Source organism: Ovis canadensis, chromosome 5 (assembly GCF_042477335.2).
Source record: "Ovis canadensis isolate MfBH-ARS-UI-01 breed Bighorn chromosome 5, ARS-UI_OviCan_v2, whole genome shotgun sequence".
In the NCBI taxonomy this organism is placed as follows: domain Eukaryota; kingdom Metazoa; phylum Chordata; class Mammalia; order Artiodactyla; family Bovidae; genus Ovis; species Ovis canadensis.
The window spans coordinates 51,249,651-51,275,413 of NC_091249.1; the positions used below are offsets into that span (position 1 = coordinate 51,249,651).

General features: G+C 43.5%; 1 protein-coding gene and 1 non-coding gene across 4 annotated transcripts; both read left to right on the plus strand.

Annotated features, from left to right (window-relative positions):
* On the plus strand, positions 1-25,518 carry ZNF346 (zinc finger protein 346). Of its 3 annotated transcripts, none has more exons than XM_069591758.1 (7): positions 1-235; positions 9,426-9,529; positions 10,091-10,183; positions 11,957-12,101; positions 16,115-16,297; positions 21,637-21,730; positions 24,033-25,518. In XM_069591758.1, the coding sequence occupies exons 1-7, from the start codon at positions 61-63 to the stop codon at positions 24,118-24,120; spliced, it is 882 nt and encodes a 293-aa protein (XP_069447859.1). In that variant the 5' UTR covers positions 1-60; the 3' UTR covers positions 24,121-25,518. The 3 variants fall into 3 exon arrangements, with proteins under 3 accessions (XP_069447859.1, XP_069447860.1, XP_069447858.1); XM_069591759.1 differs by having other exon boundaries at positions 1-113; positions 16,067-16,297; XM_069591757.1 differs by having other exon boundaries at positions 2-235; positions 16,067-16,297.
* On the plus strand, positions 3,316-3,419 carry LOC138441968 (U6 spliceosomal RNA). The gene has a single exon (XR_011257526.1). It is a non-coding gene; the product is annotated as a U6 spliceosomal RNA (small nuclear RNA).
* Positions 25,519-25,763: the final 245 nt, after the last annotated feature.

The window sequence follows — 25,763 nt, forward strand, 5'->3', positions numbered from 1 at the left end:
CACATCTCGCGAGATCAAGATTCATGAGCGGCTATCGGCCGGTTAGGGCTTGCGGGGAAGATGGAGTATCCTGCATTGGGCACGGTGGAGAACGCGGACAGCGGCGGAGCCAGGTCGTACAACAATTCGGAGGAGCGGGAGGGCCGGGAACCGGATGGGCTGCGCTTCGACCGCGAGAGGGCGCGCCGCCTCTGGGAAGCAGTGTCCGGGTCGCAACCAGTGGGGAGGGAGGAAGGTGAGTCCGGGGGCTTCAGAGGCTGGAAGCCCCTCGCCTGCCTGCTAGTTTCGCAGGGAGTGGCGGAAGCGCGGGGCGGGGACGTGGACCGGCCCCCAGGTCTACGGTCACACCCCCTGGCGCTCGGCCCGCCCATTTGCGCGAGGCGCCAGGGGACTCCCTGACTCGTGCACCACGCTATGGCCCGGGCGCCGTGGGCCAGCTCCCCTGAAAAATCCAGGCTGCGGCACCCCAAGAATCGCGCGCAGATGGTCAATGGCCTTGTCACGCTCTGGCCGTGGGCTTCTTTCCCCCGCCTTAGTCACCTACCAGAGCTCACCTCTTCCTGAATTCGAGGACTGGAATCTCTAGGCTTGCCGTCTAGGCCATCTCAGAGACCCCCCCAGAACCTTCCTTGCCAGCCTCGTAGCCCCTTCACCGTCCCAGTTTCCAGGTTCACCCATCCCTACTGTCTTTTGCCTCCCTTTCATGCCCCGCACTTCCGAGGGCTGTAGAAGGCCACCTCCTTACCTCAGTGTACCTTCTGGACTTGGTGACTGAGTCCTGGCTTACCTCTGCTTTTTGGTGTCTCTTCTCTTGTCTCCACCGGCTGGGTCCTTTTTCTAATATGGGGGCCAGGAGCCTGAGAACCTGGCCAGGGCATTCTTTGGCTCCAGCTTCTTGTTTGTATCCCACGCTTGACCCAAAGTTGAGAATGGAATACATAAGGCCACCTAGGAGGGCATTTCTGAGCTTCCCAGCTTGCTCTGCACTTGACCTGGCCCTGGATAAGATAGGCATAGAAAGAGGAGAATAGAAAGAGCTGCTGTGACCCTGTTCTGTGACCCACTTCACAGTTCTTAGCAGAGCTACCTGCTTAACTCTAACCCAGAAGTACACAAACTGGGCTTTTGTGCTAATTCTGTCAGGTAATCTGCGGAGAAATCAGATTTCTCTAAAGATTTGTTTGCTTGCTGAGCAGACTAAACTTGGAAGTTAATATATTGCTTGTGAACTGACTGCCATGGGATAAAATGAAATTTTTGACCACATCCAAGGAAGATATGTTTAAATTTGGGGTGGTACACACGACAGACCTATACCCTATATATACTTTACCAGTAAAACTAGTCTTGTGTGACTCTTAAATTAATATGAGGCTCCTATCTCCCTCATTCTTATACTTCAAACTTGTTTGGCACAGAGTTACAATTTTCCTTTCATTAATTTGACGAATACTGTCTTCCCAGGATTGGCTGGAAATCAAAGCTGCAGAGATGAAAATACTGTCCTTGCCCTGGAGGGGCTTGTGGTCTGGTCCAGGAAGCAGATGCCAAGACAGTTGCAATATAATGTAGTGGGTGCAGTAAAGAGGAAAGTCTAAAAGTTGGGGGTACACAAAGAGGAAGTGACCTTTGTCCTCAGGGGACAGCGCAGGCATGCTCTGGACCTTGAAGCAGAGAACACAGCAGCTGTGCTCTGGAAAGTGAACTGTTTATGTGTGTGTGAGTGCACACAATCACTTAAAGACCAATTCATTTCTCTGATCTCACTTTGTCCAGTGATTTGTTTGAGGTCTAGATAGATACCTATAGCACCAAGTCCTACTCACCTTGGGTTTTTTATTTTCTCTTAGTTATAATTTTTGTTTTCTCATTGAGTTGTAATTTACACACCATAAAATTCACCCATTATAACTGTACAATTCAATGATTTGTAGTAAAAGTATAGAGTTGTATAACCCTAGGCCAACTTAGAATATTTCCATCACTCCAATTAGTTTCTTTGTGCTTTTTTTTTTTTTTTTTCCGGCTGTGCCAAGTCTTAGTTGCAGTATGTGGGATCTAGTTCTCTGACCAGGGATCAAACTCAGGGCACCTGCATTGGGAGTGTGGAGTCTTAGCCACTGAACCACCAGGGAAGTCCCTCTTTTGTGTTCTTTTGCATTAAATCCCCACTCTCACCTCCTGCCCTTGGCAACCACTAGTCTGTTTTCTGTCTCTATAAATTTGCCCTCTCTGAACTTTTCACATAAATGGAAATATAATACATAGTCTTTTGCATTTTGTTTCTCTCACTCAGCATGTTTTTGAGGTTTAGCCTCAAAATTAATTAATACTTTATTCCTTTTTATTGTTAAATAAAATTCCATTGTATGATTCTTGCTTTTTTATCCTCTAATGATCTCTGCCTTTCAAGTGGGCTATTTAAACTATTGACATTTAATTTAGTTGTTGATATGGTTAGATTTGCTGTCCCTCCTTCATGACCTTGTGAAAATCAGCCCTCTGTTTCACATTCTAGATCTCTCAGCCTCTGCCCCATACATCTTCTGATTATCTACAATATAGATACAAAATAAATCCTATCAATTAGGTGCTTTCTCATAAGATTTGGAAGGTAGAAATGTGGTGAAAATCACATTCCTAAGACTATTGGTACTATCAAGAAAAATTGTAAAACTGTATGGTCTTCTCACATCAGTGTTCCAGCATCCATTCTCCAGCTTCATAGGTTAAGAGGCCTGTTCCGTGACATGGAGCTTCTTTACTTCAGCAAAGCTGCAGTGGAGGCCTCAGAGACTAGCTCACATGTTAGAACAGTAATGCATGCATTGTTCCGGAGACATTTCCAGAAGGCTCAGCCTAGTACCTCAGTCTTTCCAATATTTTCTAAGCACCTAATTGCTTGTATCAAACCTGTCCCCTGTGGTAATTGGTAGGTGGATTAGAGTTGTATCTGAGCAACAGAGATGCACATTCAGGCCACCTTCCCAGAATTCTGATAACTCATGTAAGTCTTTTTCCCCTCTGTGGACCTTAGCTTCCTCCAGCCTCATGAACTTCTCGCAGATTTTTGTAAGTCATGAATTCAGGAAAGGGTTGACTGGACAGTTCTGACTCAAGGTCCCTTTTGCAATTGCAATCAGTTGGTAGCTAGAGCTGAAACAATAGTGGATGGAACTTCTGGAGGCTGACTAGGTCTCTTTTCTTTTCATGTAGTCTCAGGGTCTCTCCATGTGATTTCATGATGGAATAGTTAGGGCTTCCTCCAAGTTTGGAAGAAAACTGCTTATGTAGTGGCTTAAGACTTGAAGAATAGTACTCGCTTCGGCAGCATATATACTAAAATTGGAACAATACAGAGATTAGCATGGCCCCTGCGCAAGGATGACCCACAAATTCATGAAGCATTCCATATTAAAAAAAAAAAAAGACTTGAGCAAATATTCCCAATTTGGTTCATTTTTATAATATGTCTTCCACATGTCTATATGTTGCTTAGTGGTCAGGCAGTGATTCAGTAACACCTGGAGTCAGTAAGGCCTCAGTCCTCTGCAGTTGGATCTGTGGGTATGTAGGAAAGGGCATTCAAAGTTCAGGCCATTTTAAAGTCAGCCCTAACTTTTACTTTCTGTCAGGCTCTTTTGCATCACTTATGTTCATATGAACAACCAGAGTTGGCCAGGAGTATTAGCTACCTTAGGCCCTCTTAGGTCCCCACTGCCATACAGGCTCAGCCACAGACATTGCTAACCTCAGGTTATAGTAAAGCCTTTGGCTTTTCCTGCTCACCTGCCTCTGAGACCATCATTTCCACCGACATTCTCAAAAGATCAGGGCATTGCGCACCACTCCAACTCAAGCACTTTCCTCTTTCATGGGGAAGCTGTTGGTTCTCACATCCTGCCTCTTCCTGGTAGAACCTCTGCTCTGACTGAGTGTGGGAGGTGATGAGAACAGTCCCAGACCCCTGCTGTTCTCATCCAGAGTTCAGCAGTTGTACAAGCATGACTGCTTCCCGGATTGTTAAGTGCCTTTGATCAGTTTCCAGAGTACTGAAGGGATTGTCTCTGTCAACTTTGTCCAGTTTTACAGTAGCTCTGGGTGAAGAAGATCTCCTCTACTATGGCTGTAAGCTCTACCTTATACTCATTTTATGTTCAACTTCACTTTCTCTGCTTGACCTCTAAATTTGGAGGGTCCAGGACTCAAAATCCCAGGGGCTTCCCTGGGATTGGTAAAGAATCCAGTCCACTCAGTGGTAAAGAATCCGCCTGCCAGTGCCAAAGACACTAGTTCCATCCCTGATCCAGGAAGATTCCACATACTGCAGAGCAGCTGTGCCTGTGTGGCACAGGTAATGAGTTTGTGCTCTAGAGCCCGAGAACCACAACTACTGAGCCCATAAGATACAGCTACTGAAGCCTGTGCACCCTAGAGCCTGTGCTCTGCAACAGGAGAAGCCACTGCAATGAGAAGCCCACACCCTCCACACCTGGAGAAAAAACCTGCACAGCAGCAAAGACCCAGCACAGTCAAAATAAATAAACAAACATTAATCCCAAGAACTCTCCTTTTCCATCTACATTAGGTATCCTCTTCTAGTCCACCGCTTTAAACAGGATAAATACACTGATGAGTCTCAATTTGTATTTCCAGCTCTGACCTTTCCCTTGAACTCCAGGCTTGCATCTCAAGGTGACTACTTGATATCTCTACCCATGTGTATGATAGAACACTCATGTTTAATATAGTTGAAGGAAACCCATGTGTATGATAGAACACTCATGTTTAATATAGTTGAAGGAAAAGTCTTGATTTCCCCTCCAACACTGTCTTGCTCCACTTCTCATCTACTTGTTGCTCAAATTCAAAACCTAGGAGTTATCCCTGACTCCTGTCCTACTTCACCCCCTCCATCCAGTCAGAGAAATTGGATGTCAGATCTACTTCCAGAACATAATTCCAAACCCATCCACTTCTCCTCATCTCCGCTGACAACCTACCTGGTCCAGATTTCTGTTATCTGCTGCCTAGAAGACTGCAGCAGCCTCCTCCCTGCTCTCCCTGCTGCCGTTCCTATTCCCATACAGTCTGCTGACACAATGAACAGACTAATCTTTTCAAAATGTAAGCCATATCTTGTCACCTCTCATTGCACTAAGAATAAAATCCATAGTTCATGGATTATGAGGCCTATACTGATTTGGCATTATCTGGTAGGCCTCAAGCTGTCTCTCCCAACTTTATTTCCTACCACTATTCACTCATTCACCATACTGTATCCACAGTGTCCTTCTCTTCATTCCTTGCATATGTCAGACTTATTCCTGCCTCAGAAACTTGATTAATTTATTTTATTGAAGTATAATTGATTTACAACATTGTATAAATTTCTGCTGTACAGCAAAGTAATATTTTTTCATATTATTTTTCATTATGGTTTATCATAGGATATTAAATATAGTTCCCAGTGCTATACAGTAGGACCTTTTTGTTTAATTCATTCGACATACAGTGGTTTGCATCTCCTAATCCCAAACTCCCAATACATCCCTCTCCCACTCCCTCCCCTTGGTAATGACAAGTCTGTTCTCTATGTCCGTGAATCTGTCTGTTTCATAGATAGGTTCATTTGTGTCGTATTTTGAGATTCTGCATGTAAGTGATATATGGTATTTGTCTTTCTCTGTCTGACTTCACTTAGTATGATAATCTCTAGGTGCATCCATATTGCTACATATGACATTATTTCATTCTTTTTTTATGGCTGAGTAATGCAGAGTTCCAAAGAATAGCAAGAAGAGATAAGAAAGCCTTCCTCAGTGATCAATGCAAAGAAATAGAGGAAAACAACAGAATGGGAAAGACTAGAGATCTCTTCAAGAAAATTAGAGACACCAAGGGAACATTTCATGCAAAGATGGGCTGGATAAAGGACATAAATAGTATGGACCTAACAGAAGCAGAAGATATCAAGAAGAGGTGGCAAGAATACATGGAAGAACTATACAAAAAAGATCTTCACGACCAAGATAATCATGATGGTGTGATCACTCACCTAGAGCCAGACATCCTGGAATGTGAAGTCAAGTGGGCCTTAGAAAGCATCACTACGAACAAAGCTGGTGGAGGTGATGGCATTCCAGTTGAGCTATTTCAAATCCTGAAAGATGATGCTGTGAAAGTGCTGCACTCAATATGCCAGCAAATTTGGAAAACTCAGCAATGGCCACAGGACTGGAAAAGGTCAGCCTTCATTCCAATCCCAAAGAAAGGCAATGCCAAAGAATGCTCAAACTACCACACAGTTGCACTCATCTCACACGCTAGTAAAGGAATGCTCAAAATTCTCCAAGCCAGGCTTCAGCAGAACGTGAACTGTGAACTTCCTGATGTTCAAGCTGGTTTTAGAAAAGGCAGAGGAACCAGAGATCAAATTGCCAACATCTGCTGGATCATGGAAAAAGCAAGAGAGTTCCAGAAAAACATCTATTTCTGCTTTATTGACTATGCCAAAGCCTTTGACTATGTGGATCACAATAAACTGTGGGAAATTCTGAAAGACATGGGAATACCAGACCACCTGACCTAGCTCTTGAGAAATGTGTATGCAAGTCAGGAAGCAACAGTTAGAACTGGACATGGAACAACAGACTGGTTCCAAATAGGAAAAGGAGTACATCAAGGCTGTATATTGTCACCCTCCTTATTTAACTTCTATACAGAGTACATCATGAGAAACGCTGGGCTGGAGGAAGCACAACCTGAAATGAAGATTGCTGGGAGAAATATCAATAACCTCAGATATGCAGATGACACCACCTTCATGGAAGAAAGTGAAGAGGAAATAAAGAGTTTCTTGATGAAAGTGAAAGAGAAGAGTGAAAAAGTTGGCTTAAAGCTCAACATTCAGAAAATGAAGATCATGGCATCTGGTCCCATCACTTCATGGCAAATAGATGGGAAACAGTAGAAACAGTGTCAGACTTTTTGGCGGGCGGTGGGGGGCCTCCAAAATCACCGCAGATGGTGATTGCAGCCATGAAATTAAAAGATGCTTACTCCTTGGAAGAAAAGTTATGGCCAACCTAGATAGTATATTCAAAAGCAGAGACATTACTTTGCCGACTAAGGTCCGTCTAGTCAGGGCTGTGGTTTTTCCAGTGGTCATGTATGGATGTGAGAGTTCGACTATGAAGAAGGCTGAGCACCAAAGAATTGATGCTTTTGAACTGTGGTGTTGGAGAAGACTCTTGAGAGTCCCTTGGACTGCAAGGAGATCCAACCAGTCCATTCTGAGGGAGATCTACCCTGGGATTTCTTTGGAGGGAATGATGCTAAAGCTGAAACTCCAGTACTTTGGCCACCTCACGCGAAGAGTTGACTCATTGGAAAAGACTTTGATGGTGGGAGGGATTGGGGGCAGGAGGAGAAGGGGACGACAGAGGATGAGATGGCTGGATGGCATCACTGACTCAATGGACGTGAGTCTGAGTGAACTCCGGGAGTTGGTGACGGACAGGGAGTCCTGGCGTGCTGCAATTCATGGGGTCACAAAGATTCGGACACGACTGAGCGACTGAACTGAACTGAATACTCTATTGTGTATAGGTATCACATCTTCTTTATCTGTTCATCTATTGATGGACATTTAGATTGTTTCCATGTCTTGGCTATTGTGAACAGTGCTACTATGAACATAGAGGTACATATATCTTTTTGAATTGTAGTTTTGTCTGGATATATACCCAGGAGTGGGGTTGCTGGATCATATGGCAACTCTATTTTTTCAGTTTTTAAAGGAACCTCCATGGTGTTTTCCGTAGTGACTGTACCAATTTACGTTCCCACCAGCAGTGTAAGGGAGTCCCCTTTTCCCCACACCCTCTTCAGCATGTGTTATTTGTAGACTTTTTAATGATGACCATTCTGGGTCACACATTTTATTAGATTTTGGGGATACAAAGTCATAAATGACATGATCCTTACCCTGTGTAGTCTCTGGGAATCAGATTCTAAATATTCTTGAGAGGGAACCCCATCTTCTTTAATAAAATAATCCAACATCTCCAGGCAAGGAGAGGATGACTGGACCCTGGGTAACATTTTCCCCTTGTGGGCTTTGCATTCTGAAGAGCCTCTCACCCTCCCTTTGAAAAGCTCTCCGGGGCTTCCCTGGCGGCTTAGTGGTAAAGAATCCACCTGCCAGTGCAGGAGACACGGGTTCAATCCCTGATCCAGGAAGATCCCACATGCCCCACAGCAACTGAGCCCATGTGCCGCAACTGCCGAGCCCATGCACCCTAGAGCCTGGCTCTGCAACAAGAGAAGCCACTGCAATAAGAAACCTTCACACCACAACAAGTAGCCCCTGCTTGCTGCGACTAGAGAAAGCCCGCACAGAGCAGTGAAGACCCAGCACAGCCAAAGATAAATAAAAATTTAAAAGCTCTGGCCCAGATCTATTCACACATCCACTTCCTTTTGTTTCTCTGAGGATGGCTGAGGCAGCCAAAGTCTTTCAGAAAAATTTACCGAACAGTGTAGGAGAAAAATGGGGAAATAAACAAGGGACTCCAAGGAGCAGAAATATAGCCAGGCAACACCCCTTCTTCCCAAAAGGGCTGTTATAAATAAGCTTTAGTTCTTGTGGGAGAAGAACCTTAAAACTTCCCCACCCAAAAATTCCCTCCAGGAAATATTGTCCACTTTCTGATCCAGAGTAGAAGATAAAAAACATGGATTTGCCATCTCATCATGGTTTTCTAGACTTATCCCTGCCTCAGATTATCAATGTCATGATGATAGAAATGTCTGGAGTGAGATTCTACTCCCTCCTCAAAAAGTAAGGTCTTGTTTTCCAGGTGCAACAATTAAGTACAGGTTAATACTGTGGTTTCCTACAGTGTGAAACTTACATGACATAGTGAGTAATTTTAGATATTTCAAAATCAGATCAAGAACAGTAAGAGAATTATTTCCTTTTCAAGTCTTTCAGTCCTTCCAGTTCTATCTGAGATGATGTCTCAGTTGGTTGCTACCATGTCTTAACACCTCTCCTCACAGTTGCCACTGTCTTAATGTTCCTTTTAGGAAGCTCTGCAAGCTTCTTGCACCAGTATCTAACTAGAATTGTTTCTTTTTTAATGTATTCATTTGTATTGGTTTTTACTTAAGTTTGTAATTTAAAGACTCCTTTTTAAAAGAATTTAGTAAAGAAAGTTAGCCTACATAAAATTATAAAGCAAGTTACAGGTTTGGTGGCTCAAGAATATAGCCTGAGTCATGAAAGCCCTTAGGGAAGGGGTGGCAGATTTAATGGTATGGCATTCCATTATTCAGTGCCTGCGTTTGAGGCAGCGTTCAAAGACAGTGCTGTTGAGGCAGGTTTTTAACTCACAGCGCTTTTATTTTTCTCTCTGTAGTGGAACACATGATCCAGAAGAACCAATGTCTCTTCACCAACACCCAGTGTAAGGTTTGCTGCGCCTTGCTCATTTCTGAGTCCCAGAAGCTGGCACACTATCAGGTATGCCCTTGTACCTTAGTACTTTCTAGACCCAATGCCAAGCCCCCTCTTCTCTCTGTCTTGCACAGTGAATTCCTTCTTAGCCACCCAGATGTTGCCTCCATGCATGTTGGCTTAATTTTTGACTGAGTCTTAATTTGACTGATTGTCTTAACTTGACTGATTTACTTAATTTTTCTGAGTCTCATTTCTCCATCCAAATCAAGATCATTGTACTTATATGTTCCCTTACAGCTCAGTGTAGTAGAAAGTGTATGCTTTGGCTTTAAATAAACCCGTAGTTGAATCACAACTCTGCTACTCGTCTTGGTCAAGAAACCTCATTATTTTAAGCCTCAGTTTCCTCATCTATAAGATTGAGATGATGATAATTTTCTCATAAATTTTTATGATTAGATTGGACAGCATCTAAGTAGGAATTCAGTATACCAGGTTTTTCCCCTACCCTCTCCCAAAAGTTTCTGTGAGGATGAACCACTGAAAATCTGGTAGATATTTTTGAGTGCCTTAGGTATAAAATGGCATTTGGGTATCTTTGATCTTTTTCCTGGGTTCTTACAGAGCAAAAAACATGCCAACAAAGTGAAGAGATACCTAGCAATCCATGGAATGGAGACACTAAAGGGGGAAATGAAGAGGCTAGACTCAGATCAGGTAATCCAGCTGCCATGTTGCGACCACTCGCTTCCTGATGAAGCCAGCAGGCAGGTTGGTGTGGTGGAAAGAGCGTGGGCTTTGAGTCAGACTGACTTGGCTTCAAATCCTAGCCCTTTGTATAACTTGGGCAAGTCTTGATCCTTTCTAAGGCTTGATTTCTTCCTCTATAATAATGAGGATGCTAATATCAACTACCTTTCAGGATTTTTCCAAACAAAAATGAAAGAAGGTTTATTAAAGCACCCAACACAGAGCCTGGCACATAGTAGGGGCTCAGTAAATGGAACCATTGTTATATATTACAATATATTATATATTGAATGGTTTGTTAGAGTAGGACCACTGTCCATGCCCTACTCAAGAAGAGAGAGAGGAAGGAAACTAGAATGCTTACGATCTTGAGATCCAGTGGAAAGAACTGAGTTTCTCACTTGAATATTGGGAATAAACAAGTGGAAGGAATACTTTTCCAAATTCTCGCTCTGATCAAGATGTAAACATGTTTGCTTTTGCCTTAGCAATACTGTGCGAATTATGCTGAAACAAACCCAACCCCTCAGGTGTACCATTATTTTTGTTCCATAGCAGGCTGTGCAAATATTATGGGATGATAAGTCAGCAGACTAGGGCCAAATACTAGCTCTAGAGCTTACTGGTTGGGTGACCTTAGACAAGTCACTTAACCTGTCTGTAGAGATAATAATTGCTACCTTGTAAGGGTATTGTGAAGTCAAATTACAATTCCTAGTGGATGTTCAGTGAGTTAGAGTTTACACTACAAACTGTGTCTCCCTATCACAGGGGCCACAGGTTTGGAAGGGCCTTGCTCATCCCTTCTCCACATTCACTGGACTAACCCCCTAGTTGCCCTCCTTATCATGTGGAATTCAGAAAGACAATATCAACTCTGTGGCCCTGGGCAAGTCACTTAACTTCTTTATATCTCTAATCCCTCAACTCTCGGGGTGGTCCAGTAGTTCAAATGAGATCACAGACTCCTCCCCATCCAACAAAGAATTATTGAGCCCCAGGTGTTAATAGTACCAAGGTTGAAAAATCCTATCTTAGATGAATATTTTATTCAGACAGCAGACCTGAAAGAGATCCTGGAAGCCCTTAATATAGGCTTGAAATACATTGTTTTCTAGCCTAGTCATAATCATCAAATAAAATACAATGGTCTGCTTGTTCAATAAACCCTGAACATCTGCTGTGTGCCAGTTTCCACCAGGGTGCTAAGGATAGGAAACATAAATGAGTCTAACGATCTTTGCCCAAACGTTGAACTTTAGTCAACAAGAAAGTCTCCTAAGCTACACCACTGTCAGTTTAGGGTGACACATGGTACGACAGAGGTCTATTTAATGTATTCCAGGAGTACAGGGGAAGAATAAAACTAATTCTTCCTGGAATAATCACATAAAGCAGGTTGATAATTCTTCACTGAGTAATTTTCTTGAGTAAAAGTCTCTCAGAAGAGGTGATATTTAATCTGGGCCTTGAAGGCTAAGCAGACATATGCCAGGCAGGAAAGAAAGGAGGATCATTCTAGGCAGTAGGAACAGCCCAAGTAAAACACGGAAGTAGCAGAGAACAAAACGGGGAATGGTGAGTAGAGCATGGGATGAAGTAAGAATCCAGAAAGGTAGGTTGGGGTCAGTGTGTGAAGAGGGCCTTGAAGGCCCATTCTCCTGTGGGCAGTGGGGAACCAGTGAAGATTTTCTGGCCGGGCAGTGGCGTGATCAGACCTGTGTTCTTTCTCCTAACCAGAAGAGCAGCAGAAGCAAAGACAAGAACCAGTGCTGCCCCATCTGTAACATGACCTTTTCCTCCCCTGTCGTGGCCCAGTCGCACTACCTGGGGAAGACCCACGCAAAGAACTTAAAGCTGAAGCAGCAATCCACTAAGGTGGAAGGTACTGGTTTTCCTGAGTGGTGCTATATCGGGACCCCTCCCGTCCTCAAGGCACCAATGCCAGGTGCTCCCAGAAATGCTCACTGGGGCCACAGACTTGAAGAGGTTGAACTGCTTTTGAGAGCCCTTAAAAATATCAGAGTAGACACAGCTTCATTGAAATGCAGCCTCAGAGTCCTACTCACCTAACCTTCCTTTCTTTGGTTGTATCAGCCTTTCTCTGTAGAAGCTTCTTAGCCCTGAGCTTTTGTCCTGACAAATAATTATAACTCGGGAGTGCCCAAGTCCTCCAGGCTCTGAACACCAGGAGAGCATTCTGTCTCCTGCCTCTCTCACTTAGATTTTTCCCTCCTAGCATCCACCTGCCCTTATTATCATGTATTCCAAGTTAAAAGTTAGATTCTTGTCTTTTTTGTGTGCTCAGGTTATCCCCTGTTCACTTTAATCCTCAAAGCTGCCTGTTCTCCTCAAGACAAGAACTTGCCTTTCAAAGCTGAAGACTTCAGCACTGCCAGTACTGCCCAACAGTGTTTGCAGCTGCCATGAATCCATTCCCAGGGCAGTGACTTCTAAAATAACCCCCTTTACCTTGTCGCCACTGGGGCTCAGCCTTCATTTTCATCTCATTAACTACTGACTTTTTAGGATTTTACATCTCTGCTAACTGCAGTTAGTCAAGACTGAAGGTTCTTTGATCTTTATTTCATTTTTTTCTCAGTAAGTTTTCTTCTCTATTTTGGACCAAGAGGTAGACTATAATATCTGTAACACTTGTCCTTTTTTGAATTGCTGTATTATGAAAATAAGACAATCATGTTCTAGAAGACTTTGAAGAATAGGATAAAAAAAATCACTCATAATTATACTGTCTTACCACACCCAAATCTAGTATTCTAGCAATGAAACAACAGATGAAGTCATGGATACCCAAGTTTAAATCCTGGCACTGCTATTTACCATCCGTATGACTGACCTTCTTCATGCCTGAGTTTTCTCACCTATAATATGTTGATAATATCATCTACTTCATAGGTTATGAGGATGAAATAATGTATATAAGGACCCTGAGACATAATAGATGTTCAGTAAATGACATCTTAGGATTTTTTGTTTTGTTTTGGGGCCATGCTGCACGGCTTGCAGGTCCTTCGTTTCCCAAGTAGAGGTTGAAACTGGGCCCCAGCAGTGAGAGCACCAAGTCCTAACCCCTGGACTGCCAGAGAGTACCCAGCAGATCCTATTGTCGGTATTAACAGCACAATTAAGATTGTGCGTGGAATCCCCACATAAAATGCAGTGGTTGATCAGGCGTTCCCCACCCGGAGCATGTCATTGGCCTTGCTTCCGATTTGTTCATCTTTAAGTTGTACTAGTACTAGTTGCTTTTTTGTGAAGTCACTGTTGGTACCATTTATGGTACCAAAGAGATTAAACATTAAGCCAAAGGAAACTAGCTTAAGAACAGAACTTTGTAAGATCATTTATCTTTAGATTTATATGAACTTGTCTTTCCATAAGTGGGAAAATTCTCTGGAATATTCCTGGTCCAAAGATTCCATATTGAAGAGTTTATTTTTCATATTTACTTTTGGCCCTTGCCATATAACAGATATGTTTTTATATAATTATAATCATAGTTCATGTACCATTTGTATCCTGTGTTAACTTTTAATTTTGTAGTTAGAGCACATTTCCATGTTATTACATGAGTTTATAACTATATTTCTGAAAGTAAACATTTCTCTAATGTAAAAGTAATACAAGCATATTGTAGAAAGTACAGAAAATATAGATAAATGGAAAGAAAAATACCCATAATTTTACCTTTCAAAGACAACCACTGTCAACATTTTGGAGAACTATTTCTCCTATAATCTTTTGTTATGTGTATATGTGTATATCTGTGTCTATATTTGTTTTATGTATGTCTAGATTATGTATATAAATGTAAAATACTTTAACCCTGTTGTTTTTATAAAAACAATGCATACTCCTCATTGTTACTTCTAGTTCAAACAATGCAAAAGGTATAAAGAGAAGAGTAAATACCACTCAAATCCTACCACCAAGAGAGAAACACTGTTAATATGTTGGCAGCATTTCAAAATACCAGTACACACATATAGATTGCACATCTGTCTTTTAGTAATGATATGATCATATTGTGTGTATAATTTTCTTTTATATTCTTTTCACTAATAGAACATTTGTATTTCTCCATATTATTAAAAAGTTTTTCATAAATATTTTTAATGACAATATCCTATTGCACCACATTCATTTAACCATCCTCTAATGATGAATATTTATGTGTTCTCCCTCTCCTTTTTTGGAATTTATAAATAACACTACAGTGAACAGTCCTGTAGAATTCTCTTTCTATATTTCAAGTTGTCTCCTGAAAGAAGACTCCCATAGTTCTCATTTTTATTGGATGTCCATTAAATGGTTCCTCCAACTTTAATTAACCATTCACCTCTAATGTTTCTGTTTAGTATCTTTTAAAGAATGACCTTTATGTTTTAATGATTATGATTATCTCTTCTGATATCAAAAATCTACATTCACTGTAGAAAAGGTGGAAAATACTGAAAATTATCCTTTTACTCAATGCTTTTGGTCTTTCTCTACACATTACCAGTTGTTTTACAGAACTGAGGACAAAAGAAATAGTTTGCTATATAACCTGCTTTTTTTTTTTCCCACTCAACACCATATACTGAATATTTTCTCATAGTATTGAATATTCTGTAACATGTACATTACTTTTCCAGTGACTTGTTGAAATAATGACTACGGAAAATTAATAGCCAGGAGAATTAAGAGTCTCTGTACTGGAAAACCATGTAGGAAAAGCCAGCAACTTTCTTCTGGCTTGTTGAAAATCCTCAAAACTTCCCCCATTAAAGTGGAAGGGATGAAAGAGCATCTGTGTGTGAGTGCTGCTGAACCTCACCCCTCCTCCACCGTTGGTGGGGGCTCTAGGCCACATTCTGAAAGCAGTGGTTTCTGGATTGATACCAGTCCAGCCACATGGGCTCATTAGTGAGCCATGGCATCAATTTTTAAAGCAGCAGTGCAGCCTATAGTCAGGACATTTGTTGGCCCACAGGAGGTTTACACATATGCCCATACCAGGCTCTGATTAACTGAATTCATAGACTCGAGCCAGGGATGCTTTCTATAGGTAAACACATGGGCTATAGCCTTCTTGTCTCCCTGCCACACTCTGGCAGCCTGGCATAGCAAAGAGGGCATGGTCTTTAGGGTCACACAGACCTGGATTCACTCATTAACTGAGTGATCTTTGGTAAGTCATTTCACCCATCTGAGCCTTGGTTTTTCTCTGTATCGTGGCAAGATGATACCTACCGCAGAGCATAATTCAGAAGACCAGAAGAGAAAATATGTAAACAAAGCTGGTAACTGTCAGCGTCATTCTCCTCTCCCCACTCAGCCTAGAAGGCAGTGCAGCTCAAAAGACCCCCTTAGTGTGGCGCCTTTTCTAAATGACCCTCTAGACCCTCAGGCTGTGCATCTGTGCATTGGCTTCCAGATCTATAACTGGGGTACTTTAAGGATGGGAATAAAACACTCACATTTCTTGTCCTATGTGCTGTGACATTCTGGGGAGTTCTGAGGGATGAAAAGACTGCAAGCATGTGCATCTCACATCTATTGTAATCTGGCAGATGGGTGGCAGAAGTGCAGAACCTCCTCGGAATATGAGAAAATAGGGATTCACGTGCCTAAAGTAGTTTAAGCTGCCAAACAAAGGAGCCGGTCTTTGGGTTCCCCCGTATCTTCTCAATTAGAGAAGATTTTCACTGTGTGATTCACACAGGCAGTGCCCCATATGCAAGTGTGATTAACTAGTGACCCAGCCTTTCTTTGCATTCAGCATACATGAAAGCCTGGCACCTTCTGGGTTTTTTCATTGTTTCTGTTTGAACTTTCTCACCACAGCTCTGTCGAAACGCCTTACAAACCCTTTCCTTATGGCCTCCACCTTAGCCTTGCACCAGAATAGAGAGATGATAGATCCAGACAAGTTCTGCAGCCTCTGCCACGCGACTTTCAATGACCCTGTCATGGCTCAGCAACATTATGTGGGCAAGAAACACAGGAAACAGGAGACCAAACTCAAACTTATGGCACACTACGGACGGCTGGCCGACCCTGCTGTCACTGACTCAGGTAAGGGGCCTAGCTCACACCCAGAGCTGGATCAGGGCTTGATTGCTAGAGCTCCCTGGACCATCAAGGGTATGCCTTTCCTCTTTAGGTCTTCTGAAGCAAGCATTGCAAATTCAAATGCTTGCAAAAACTAGATGGGAAATTTTGATAAGTGAAAAAGCCAGAAAGGGATGTAGTCAGCTGAAGAGTACATGGCTCTCCTAGGCAGTGTTAAACATTTGTTAACCGTATCTTTCAGTTTTTTGAAAGACTCTGGAAGCCAGATTTACAGCCGACCCTCTTTTGCTCTAGTCCCTGCCCCTGCTTTACCTGGTCCTGCCTGGCCATTCCCTCATTGTCTCTTTTTTATTGGCAGGATTCAGGCACTGCAGTGTTTCAGGCCGCTTATCTTAGCTCGTATCCATTCTTTTCTTTTATCTCAAGCCAAAGCCTTCTCCTTTTATTTACCCTCCTCCATTTGTCTAACATTTAATCCTAGAACTTTATCCTAGATATTTTTTTCTTGCTTAAATCATCTGATTTCTTTACAGATCAACTAAATTCTTTCATGAAAACCTAGATGGGGGGAAGGGGTATCACATCCCACTTTGATATTAATGTATACAGCATAATTTGATCCCCACAGGATTCCTATAAAATAGTTGTGATTTTCCCAATTTACAAGTAAAGAAGATGAAACTCAGAGTGACATGCTAAGGTCATACAGCTGATATGACCTGATGTTAATAAATGACAGCATCAGTCAGGGTCTCTAGCTCTGTCTGATTCCTAAACTTATACTCCTTCCCCCTGCCTCCAGCTTTGAGTGTACTCGGCTGGAGGCGCTCCAAGTACAGGGTGTCAGCAGAAATATTGAACTGACTCTGACCCGCTTCTTACTTACAGAGGTGGGGTGTTGACCTGGGATGTGCAAGCAGGGACTTCCACTGACAGGACTTCTGCCTTCCCAAACAATTTAGGTTGTTAGCAGCTTGGCTTTTTTTCCCTGCTGGCTTCAGTCCACCCTTGTTCATTCATTCTTTCAGACAGTCATCCTGCCCTTACCAATAGCTGCCATAGTCCAGGCCTTAGGCTAGATGCGCTCACATGTAATTACCTGATTTAATCCTCACGGCAACTCTGTTGTACACATTTGATTATTTGCATTTTACAAATGAGGACATTAGCATCAGAAAGATGAAATGGTTTGTTCTGGATCCCATGCTAGACTGTGGCAGCCAACATTGAAATCCAGGTAAGGTTCTGTGTTAGGTCCACAGAATAGTTTCCATGGGGCTTCTGGCATGTATCATGACAAGTATGAGTCAAATGTGAGATGACCCAGAGTGTTCAAATGTCTCCCACAAGGATGAGATATAGCATCTACCAAGCAGATTAAACAAGACTTGGAGTTTGCTTTGTACTCCAGGCCCTCATTTCTGATTTATTCAAGAATGCCAAATTAAGCCCTGCATATCATTCAGGTAGCCAAATCCTTTCAGTTGCTGGAGCTCTCAGCATCCCCTGGGTCACTGGAGCCCTCTTTTTCTGTACCCCCGTCACCTTCGCTCCCTTCCTTAGGGCCTTGCCTCCTGCAGGTCTGCTTTCTCTGCTCCATCTGATCCCCTAGTTTCTTCAACCTCTGTACATGGGACAGGCTTTCAAGTCTATTCATTTCATACAAAGTCAAGAAATGTTTGTTGAGCTCTTTCCTAATATACGCCAGGCATTGTGTATATAACATATATTAATTACATGTCCATGTTCTTAAGGAGCTTAGAGTCCAGCAGAGCAGACAGGCGTTGAGCAATTAACTACAAGTGTGGCAAGCTTTAGAAAAAGAAACAAACATTACGCAATGAAGATAACTTAAGATGGAGGAGCAAGGATCAAAGGCTCCCAGAAGCAAAAGGGATAGTGTGGGGCAACATGATGCTGGGGAGATGAGCAGGTGTCCAATCATGGCACTGTAGGTCATGTTTGAGATTTGAGCCTTTGTCCTAAGAGCATTGGGAAGCCATTCACATCCTCAGCATTATTAATTAGAGCATTCTAGTTACAAAGTGGAGAATAGTTTAGAATGAGGAGGAAGGGTAGTGGAGAGAGACCAACAGTGAAGCTGTGGTAATAATTCGTAGTGGAGAATATGGGAGCTTGGACTAAGATAGCATTGGTAGAGATAGACAGGAGTAAATGGATTCAGGAGGTAGGTAAGAAGTAGAATTGGCCATCCAATGTGGGAGCTGAAGGAAAGTGAGCAGTCAAGGTTTAGCCTTAAGCCACAAGGTGAATAACCAGGTTTTGGCAGCCTGAGTTTGATACCCATGAGATACCCAAGTAGGAATGTTCAAGAGGCAGTTGGATATGTAGGTGTAGACCTAAAAGAAAGGTCTCGGTTAGAGATACCACCATTTTGGTGGTTAGAAACTGCTAAATATTGGTAGTTTCATATGTTTGAAGCTAATAAGTGGTACTTGAAATCAGGGAAATGAATGAGATCCCTTAGAGAGTTTGGAGAAAAAGGAGTGAAGGGCCTAAGATTGAGCCCTCTGAAAATTCTGATGTGCTATAAACATGGATGAACCTTGAGGATACTATGCACAGTGAAATAAATCAGTCACAGAAAGAAAATTCCTATATGATTTCAGTTGTACGAAATATCTAGAGTAGTCAAACTCATAGAAACAGAAAGTAGAATGTGGTGGCCAGGGGTTAGGAGAAGGGAGAAATGGAGAGTTTAATGGGTATAGATTGGCAGTTTCATAAAAATGACAAAAGTTCTGCACGATAATGTGAAAATGCTTGACATGATGAAAACACAAATTTCTCTGACCCAGAACTGTCCTTGAACATTAACTGAATTGGACACTTAAAATAGATTAGATGGTAAACGTTCTGTTATTTGTATTTTACCACAATTTAAAATAGTAAAAAAAGAAAGAAAACCAAGATTGAAACCTCTGAAACTGGCAATAGTAAATGGTGAAGGTCAAACAAGAGACAGCAAAACAAACTGAGAAGGAACCACCAGCGGAGAAAAATCGAGAGTGTGGCATGCTGAGAGCAAGGGCAGGAGACTGAAGGAGGAAGGAGTCACCCATGCTGCCAAGTGCTGTGGGGAAGCCCAGTACAAAAAGGCCGCATAAGCATCCATGTTGTCCGTTAAGTTTAGACACAGGGAAGCCTCCACTGGCCTCAGAAAGAGCGTGTGTGTGTGTAGGGGGGAGAGGTTGCAGAATAATTGAGAGACAAGGAAATGGAGAAGCAGTTGTAAACAGGGCTTTCAAAGTCTTGGCAGTAAAAGGGAGGAGATACAGGTGCTTTTCCAAATAAATCAGATGTTTTAAAATGAGCTCTAGTGACTTATTCTTCATAAGATCACAGGGGGAAACTAGAATATCAAACATGTAAAATGAAAACCAGATAAAAATGGATGAGTGTGGGTACTGAACAAAGCTGTTTTTTAGAAGTACCAGTGAATTCTTCACTTACCCCAAGGTGTGACGTTTTGAATCTAGCTTACAGATTAGTATACTCTGCACTGAGATGTACTTAGCATAGAAGAGTCCAGAGACCTGTGGTTCAGAGGAAAGGATGGGGGCTGCACAGACCAGAGGGCAAATCCAGCTCTGACCCCAGGTCACTTAACCTCCCTGAGCTTGCTTCGTGCTCTGATAAGTGGAGAAAACCATCTACCTATCTTCCAGCATTGTTATAAGAATCCAAGGGCATAAGTATCCAAAATTTTGTCATGGTGCTTGGTGTTAAATAGCTTTTGTAATCTGGGCATCAGTGACCCTTAACCATTGGTGGTTGTTACCCCCACACCAGCCCCAGGTTCTACCCTGGACCTTGCAGGGATGGTGGTTCTGCTAGTCCATTGTGAGCCTTTTGCCTGTTTGTGTTGAACCATGAATTCTGGCCTTCAGAGTCTAAAAAAGACCTGAATTCTGATTGTAATAATTTTCCCCTTAAATGCTTTAAAAGGATATGTCTTCCAGGAAATACCTGAAGATACAACAGAAACAAAGGTAGCTGGGAACATTGGCTTGCTTATTGAATTAAAGGAGATTGTTGGTGTTCCCAGCTGCCATGGAAGGCTGGTTAAAAGATACTCTCCATTTTTTTGCCAGCATCACTCATGGAATCTATAAGAGAGAAATAAAAATAAGCCAAAACCTCATATTTACTGGACACTGAACTATGTGTCAGTTACTTTTATTTGAATGATTACAATAACCTTATAAGGTTGATACTAATATTAACTGCATTTTATAGGTATGGAACCTAAATCTCAGGGAAGCCCCACTTTTACACATCTCAGAGAGATTAAGTACCTAGCATGTGGTCCTACAGGTAAGAAATGATGGAGCTGGGATTTGAACCTAGGTGATCTCACTTCAGAGCTGTGAGGTTTTAGGATGGCAGATGACTCAAAAGGTGTGTCAGAAGGCTCTTGAAGTCATGTGTACAGTGGCCTGCCTTGTGCAGCTGGCACCAGGCATGCTGGGTAAGTAGAGCCTCATAGTCAGCCACTCCTGCTTGCCATTCACTAACTCTGTGTTCGTGGACATGTGACCATGCCTTATTTTCTTCCTCTGTAAGAGGATGGTTTTCATGGGATCCTTATGAGCATCAATCAAAATAATATAAAGTGCATGACTATATCAGGCACTTAGTAAATAATAACTGCTTTTTATTGTAAGTACTATGGGTATGGTATAATTGATTTATAGTTGAGAAAAGCTGAGGATCAGAAAGGCAAAGGGATTTAGCCAAGGTCATGTGAATGCAGAGCCAGGAGTCCAGCGCCATTTCTTGGCTCCCGACCCATGCTGTCTCTGCTAGACCATGTGAAGAAAGGCCACTTTGTCATTGGAGCAGCCCTGTTAGTGAGAAAGGGTATCTGTGAGCCCCACAGTAGAGAGACAGATTAATTTTCCTTATAGGCCTTCTCGTTAATTACTGTTATTGCAAGCGCAAGGAGAGGCCTGCCTTCCCAGAGATCTCTCATCTAAGGGCACAGTCCAGGTAGAAAAGACAGTTCCACCAAATGTCACCTCTTTGTTCTATCAATCATTTATTTCCTCAGCAGACAGCTACTCTGGACCAGGCTCCGTGCTGGGACAAAGGGTACAGGGCAGGGGGGGACAAGGAGTTTCCCAGCTCCAGGCAACACACAGGCATACATGTGCCCCTGATCGTTGAGTCATTGAGGCCTCTGGGATTCTTACCATGGCCTAACCTCACTCCACTCGTCCATCTTCAGAAGGGCCTTTGCACATGCTGTCAAAAGCACAAAGTCCCCAGGCCCCTTCTTATTGGATTACTAAGCATCTTGACATTTACGTGTGTTTCAGCCGGGAAGGGCTACCCCTGCAAGACATGCAAGATAGTGCTGAACTCCATAGAACAGTACCAAGCTCATGTCAGCGGCTTCAAACACAAGAACCAGTAAGTAATCACACTTTGAAATTCATGGGTCTGCAGCAGGAGCTCAGGGCTTCGGAATCAGAACAAAGCCAGGTATTCCTTGGCTAGAAAGGAATCCTGGCAGTCTTTTCTTTTTAGTTAGCAAAACCTTGGTCAGTCAACAGAAGTATCCCCTATGTGAGTTCTCCTGTCAGCTTCTCCCCAGCCTTTAGACCTGTTGGGCTGAAGGTTTTAGTAGAAAAACAGAAATGATTCCCTTAGTGGTCGCCTAAATTTTTTGGCAACATGTTAGCAGTCTAACTGGGGACACTCGTCAACCCCCACCCACGACCCAGGTTCTTTCATTGATCAAATACTGAACACCTCTGAGTGGTAGCCCAGACAGACCCAGTCTGACAGACTCAGTTCCTGCTCTGATAACCTAACATTCTGATGGGATGAGACAGAAACAATGACGATGCAAACCACCAATAATTACAAATGGTGATAAGTGCTTTAAAGGGAAGAGACTAACAGAGTTGTCTGTCTGTAATAATCTTGAAAATGATTCACATTCTTTGGTTGAGCTCCTGGTCTGTTGCAGGCCATATGCCAAGCAGATTCTCTCAGGTAATCCTCACAATAGTCCTGGGAGAAAAGGGTTATTATTCTGATTTACAAACACAGGCGACCACCACTCAGAGTGGTGGTGTGAGGCAGAGCTACAATTCACACTGAGGCTTGGCAGGCTCACAGCATGTTCCTCCAGGGCAGTGCTGACCAGGGGGTTGTGGTGCCGTGTGATACGAACAGGCCAGGTCTGTCTGGGAAGGCTCAGATGGTTCAGTCCCTACTTCTCAGAAGGGTAGTGGGGACAGTGTGCCACAACATAACCTTGGGAGATAGGAATTATCCCTGTTCTACAGATGAGGAAACAGTTTCAGGCAGATCTGCTGAGATGACTGCTTTGACTTTGGTGATTAGTTCTGGACTGCTTACAGAGCCAAGTGAGTTAAAGGTGGTAGAAGGGCAGAGTGTTAGGCTCAAAACGTTCTTGGTCCTCTCTGCTCTGCCTGAAGTCTCCTCTCCCACACTGTGGCTTTATTGATAGATACATCTTTAGCTGGGAGAACTCGTGAGGTTCCCCTTAGATAGGATTTGAGACAAGCCCTCGCACCTTGGCTTGCATCTCACTTTCAGCATTGCAGCTTGGCTGGTGGCAATTTTGGCAAACAACTCAGAACCAGTCAGAACCCTACCGTGGGGCTACCCAGACTTGAAAATGCTAGTGTTGTTTATTATTTCCTTCTTACACTTTCCAGCTATGTGACCTTAGGTGAGTCAATAAACCTCTTTGAGCCTCCAGTTTCTTCTCTATAAGATTATGCTACAAAAACAAAACAAAACAAAGATTATAGTATAATTTGTTGAACACGTAATTGAATCTCATTTAATTTGCAACAGCATCTCTGAATTAGGACTCCCCCCACCCTTTACAACCCAAGGAAACCTAATATCAGATAGATTAAGTAACTTGCTGTAGATTTCATGGTTACTTGGAGTTAGACCCAGTATTCAAACTCTTGACTCCAAAGCCCATTCATTTTGCTTTGCTATTTCCAAATGGAGCTCTTCTTCCTCACCGTATAGGATGAAATAAGTGTTAGAGATAATATATGTGAAGTCCTAGTCCTGATAAGAGGAGCTATTAGAGATAAGCTTTCATTCACTCACCAGCGATTTATTGTTCATCTATTATGTGTCAAACCCTGTTTTGAGCACCAGGGCTATGTTAGGAACCAAGACCAGTGCTTTTCTCTGATCCATTTGATCCCCCTCTGATGGTAGAAAGAGATCCTAAACAAATCCAAAACAAATCAGACAGTATCAGGTGATACTAGTGAGGTCATGACTGGAGAGCCACTTGTTTCCATGTGCTGGGAAGAATGGTCTTTCTGTCGCATCCAGGTCATGTAGAGCCCCATAGGCAGAAAAAGTGGTTCAGTACAGAGGAAACACATGGGCTTCAGTCCTGAATCTACCACACTTTAAATCAGCTTACTGTGGGCAGGTCACTTATACTTTCTGAACTTTAGTTTCCTTGTGTATAAAATGGGGGTGCTGGTCCCCCCGCCTTGCAAAATTAGCCTGAGAATGAAACAGGATGCTGAAAGCAGAACACCCAGCCTTGTGCCTGGCATGCGGTGGTCCTCAGTAAGGAGAGCTGCCTGGCTTGTTACTCCACACCCTGAAAGAGCTGTACTGTCTTTAGAATAAGCTACTTGGGATACCATCACCACCACCACAAACTAATCATATGCCTTTGTTCCCTCTCAAATTACAGGTCACCAAAAACAGTGGCATCACCTCTGGGCCAGATTCCCATGCAAAGGCAACCTATTCAGAAAGACTCAACCACCTTGGAAAACTAGAGGTGTTTCTGTCCAGCAACCCAGGTTGAACTAGCCATGAGCCAGCTTCCTGTTACTATGGTCAGCCCTTGGCTCCGTCTTCCTCCTTTCTTACTCCTGGAGAATACACAGGCCTGAGGCAGGAGTAGACCATAGACAGCCTCGGATTGGCCCAGGCAAATCTACTCCCCCTCCTCCCCTTTGGAATTGGCCCTGTAGGTCAGGGTAAGGGAAGCAGAGATGTTGACAGGACTTGGGATTTCCCAGGGTGGTAATTTGGAGGATGGTCTTTCCCCTTCGTCAGCCCCTCCGGGCCGTATGTCATGAGACCCCAGGCCTATCTTTCTACTAGAGGTCACTTATGGACCACTCCCTGCAGCTAAAGAACAGAGGTCTCCCTAAGCTCTAGGCATCTCCAGTGAAACCCAGAAATTTCACTCCAGGCCTAGGCCTAGGTAGGAAAGGGCGGATGGAAGTGGCTGCCACATGGAGGCTTGGAGTTCATGTGACACTTCCCGCCCCACAGAGAGAGTGAGCTTTCCTGAGCCTGGTATCCGATGCTGGCCAGTTGTCCAGATTTCTGCCCACTGTGAAGTCTCCTCCTGGAGCAGTGACACAGTCCTGGCAGAGCACTGGTATCCCGCTTTCCCCTTCTCCACAGTTCCTGAATGGTGCTAAGGACCTGCAGCAACTGGGGACAAGCTAGAGCCGAAGGAGGCCTCAGTGCCCAGTGGGATCACAGAACATGCCAACAGAGGCCTTTCCCCTCCTCCATCAGAGGTGCTCTGGCACAGGGTCATGTGGGAAGGTCCCCACGTAAAAATTTCCTGGATGGCTCTCTCCCTTTAAAGGGAAACTGCCCTCACGCCAGCCAGCTCCGAGGCTGACCGCTGTCCTTCGGCCCTACTGGTCCTCTTGTTCCCCTTGCGCAGCAGACCATCTGTCCAGGCTGCTGTGGTGCTAGTCCTCCCCCATCATCCACTAGGAGATTCTGGAGACCAAGGAGCAAGATGGACCCTTAAGAGAATAGAAAAGAGAGCTGGTGTAAGCTTCTGCAGTGAGGAAACAGCTATGTCCCCGACCCCAAATGTAGATTTCTACAACACTGCTGTGCTTTATGGCCTGGGACTTCACTGGGAGTGGACTTTACCTCATAGCTTTCAAACAGGAATTCCATGGAGGGTCACCCTCTGAGGGGCCTGCTCACTGGGTCAGAGAAGTCCACAGCTGCTCTTGTGGGCTCCTCCCTGCACTCCCTGTCCCTTTGCCTGTAAATGCCTTTGTGTATTGTGTGTGTGTGTGTGTGCGTGTGTGTGCGTGCGTGCGTGCGCTTATGCTCTATCTTTTGGTCACTGAAGCATCTAAATAAAGAATTTCTCCCATGAGCCAGACTGCAACTCAACAGATCTGGGATTTGAATCATCTAGTATGCGTATCTTTACCCTTTGCCCTAGCCCTGCTCAAACTTCCAGCACCCTAAGTAGTGATTTTAGGAGCGGGGACAGAAACAGATATCCAGATTGCTTGGCAGCTCTGTAGAAGTCCTACAGAGTCCAGGTGCACTAAATTCAATACAAGCTTATCTGCTCATCTACCTCCCCCTATCCTGGAGGGCCTCACAGATGTCTTTAGAAGGTTTAAGCTGGGAATCTACTTTGTTTGAG

Coding starts and splice junctions, on each gene's coding strand:
- ZNF346 (XM_069591757.1), top strand. CDS start 61: ATGGAGTATCCTGCATTGGGCACGGTGGAGAACGCGGACAGCGGCGGA. Junction 10,184..11,956: donor AGAGGCTAGACTCAGATCAG/GTAATCCAGCTG, acceptor TCTCCTAACCAG/AAGAGCAGCAGAAGCAAAGA. Junction 12,102..16,066: donor GCAATCCACTAAGGTGGAAG/GTACTGGTTTTC, acceptor TTCTCACCACAG/CTCTGTCGAAACGCCTTACA.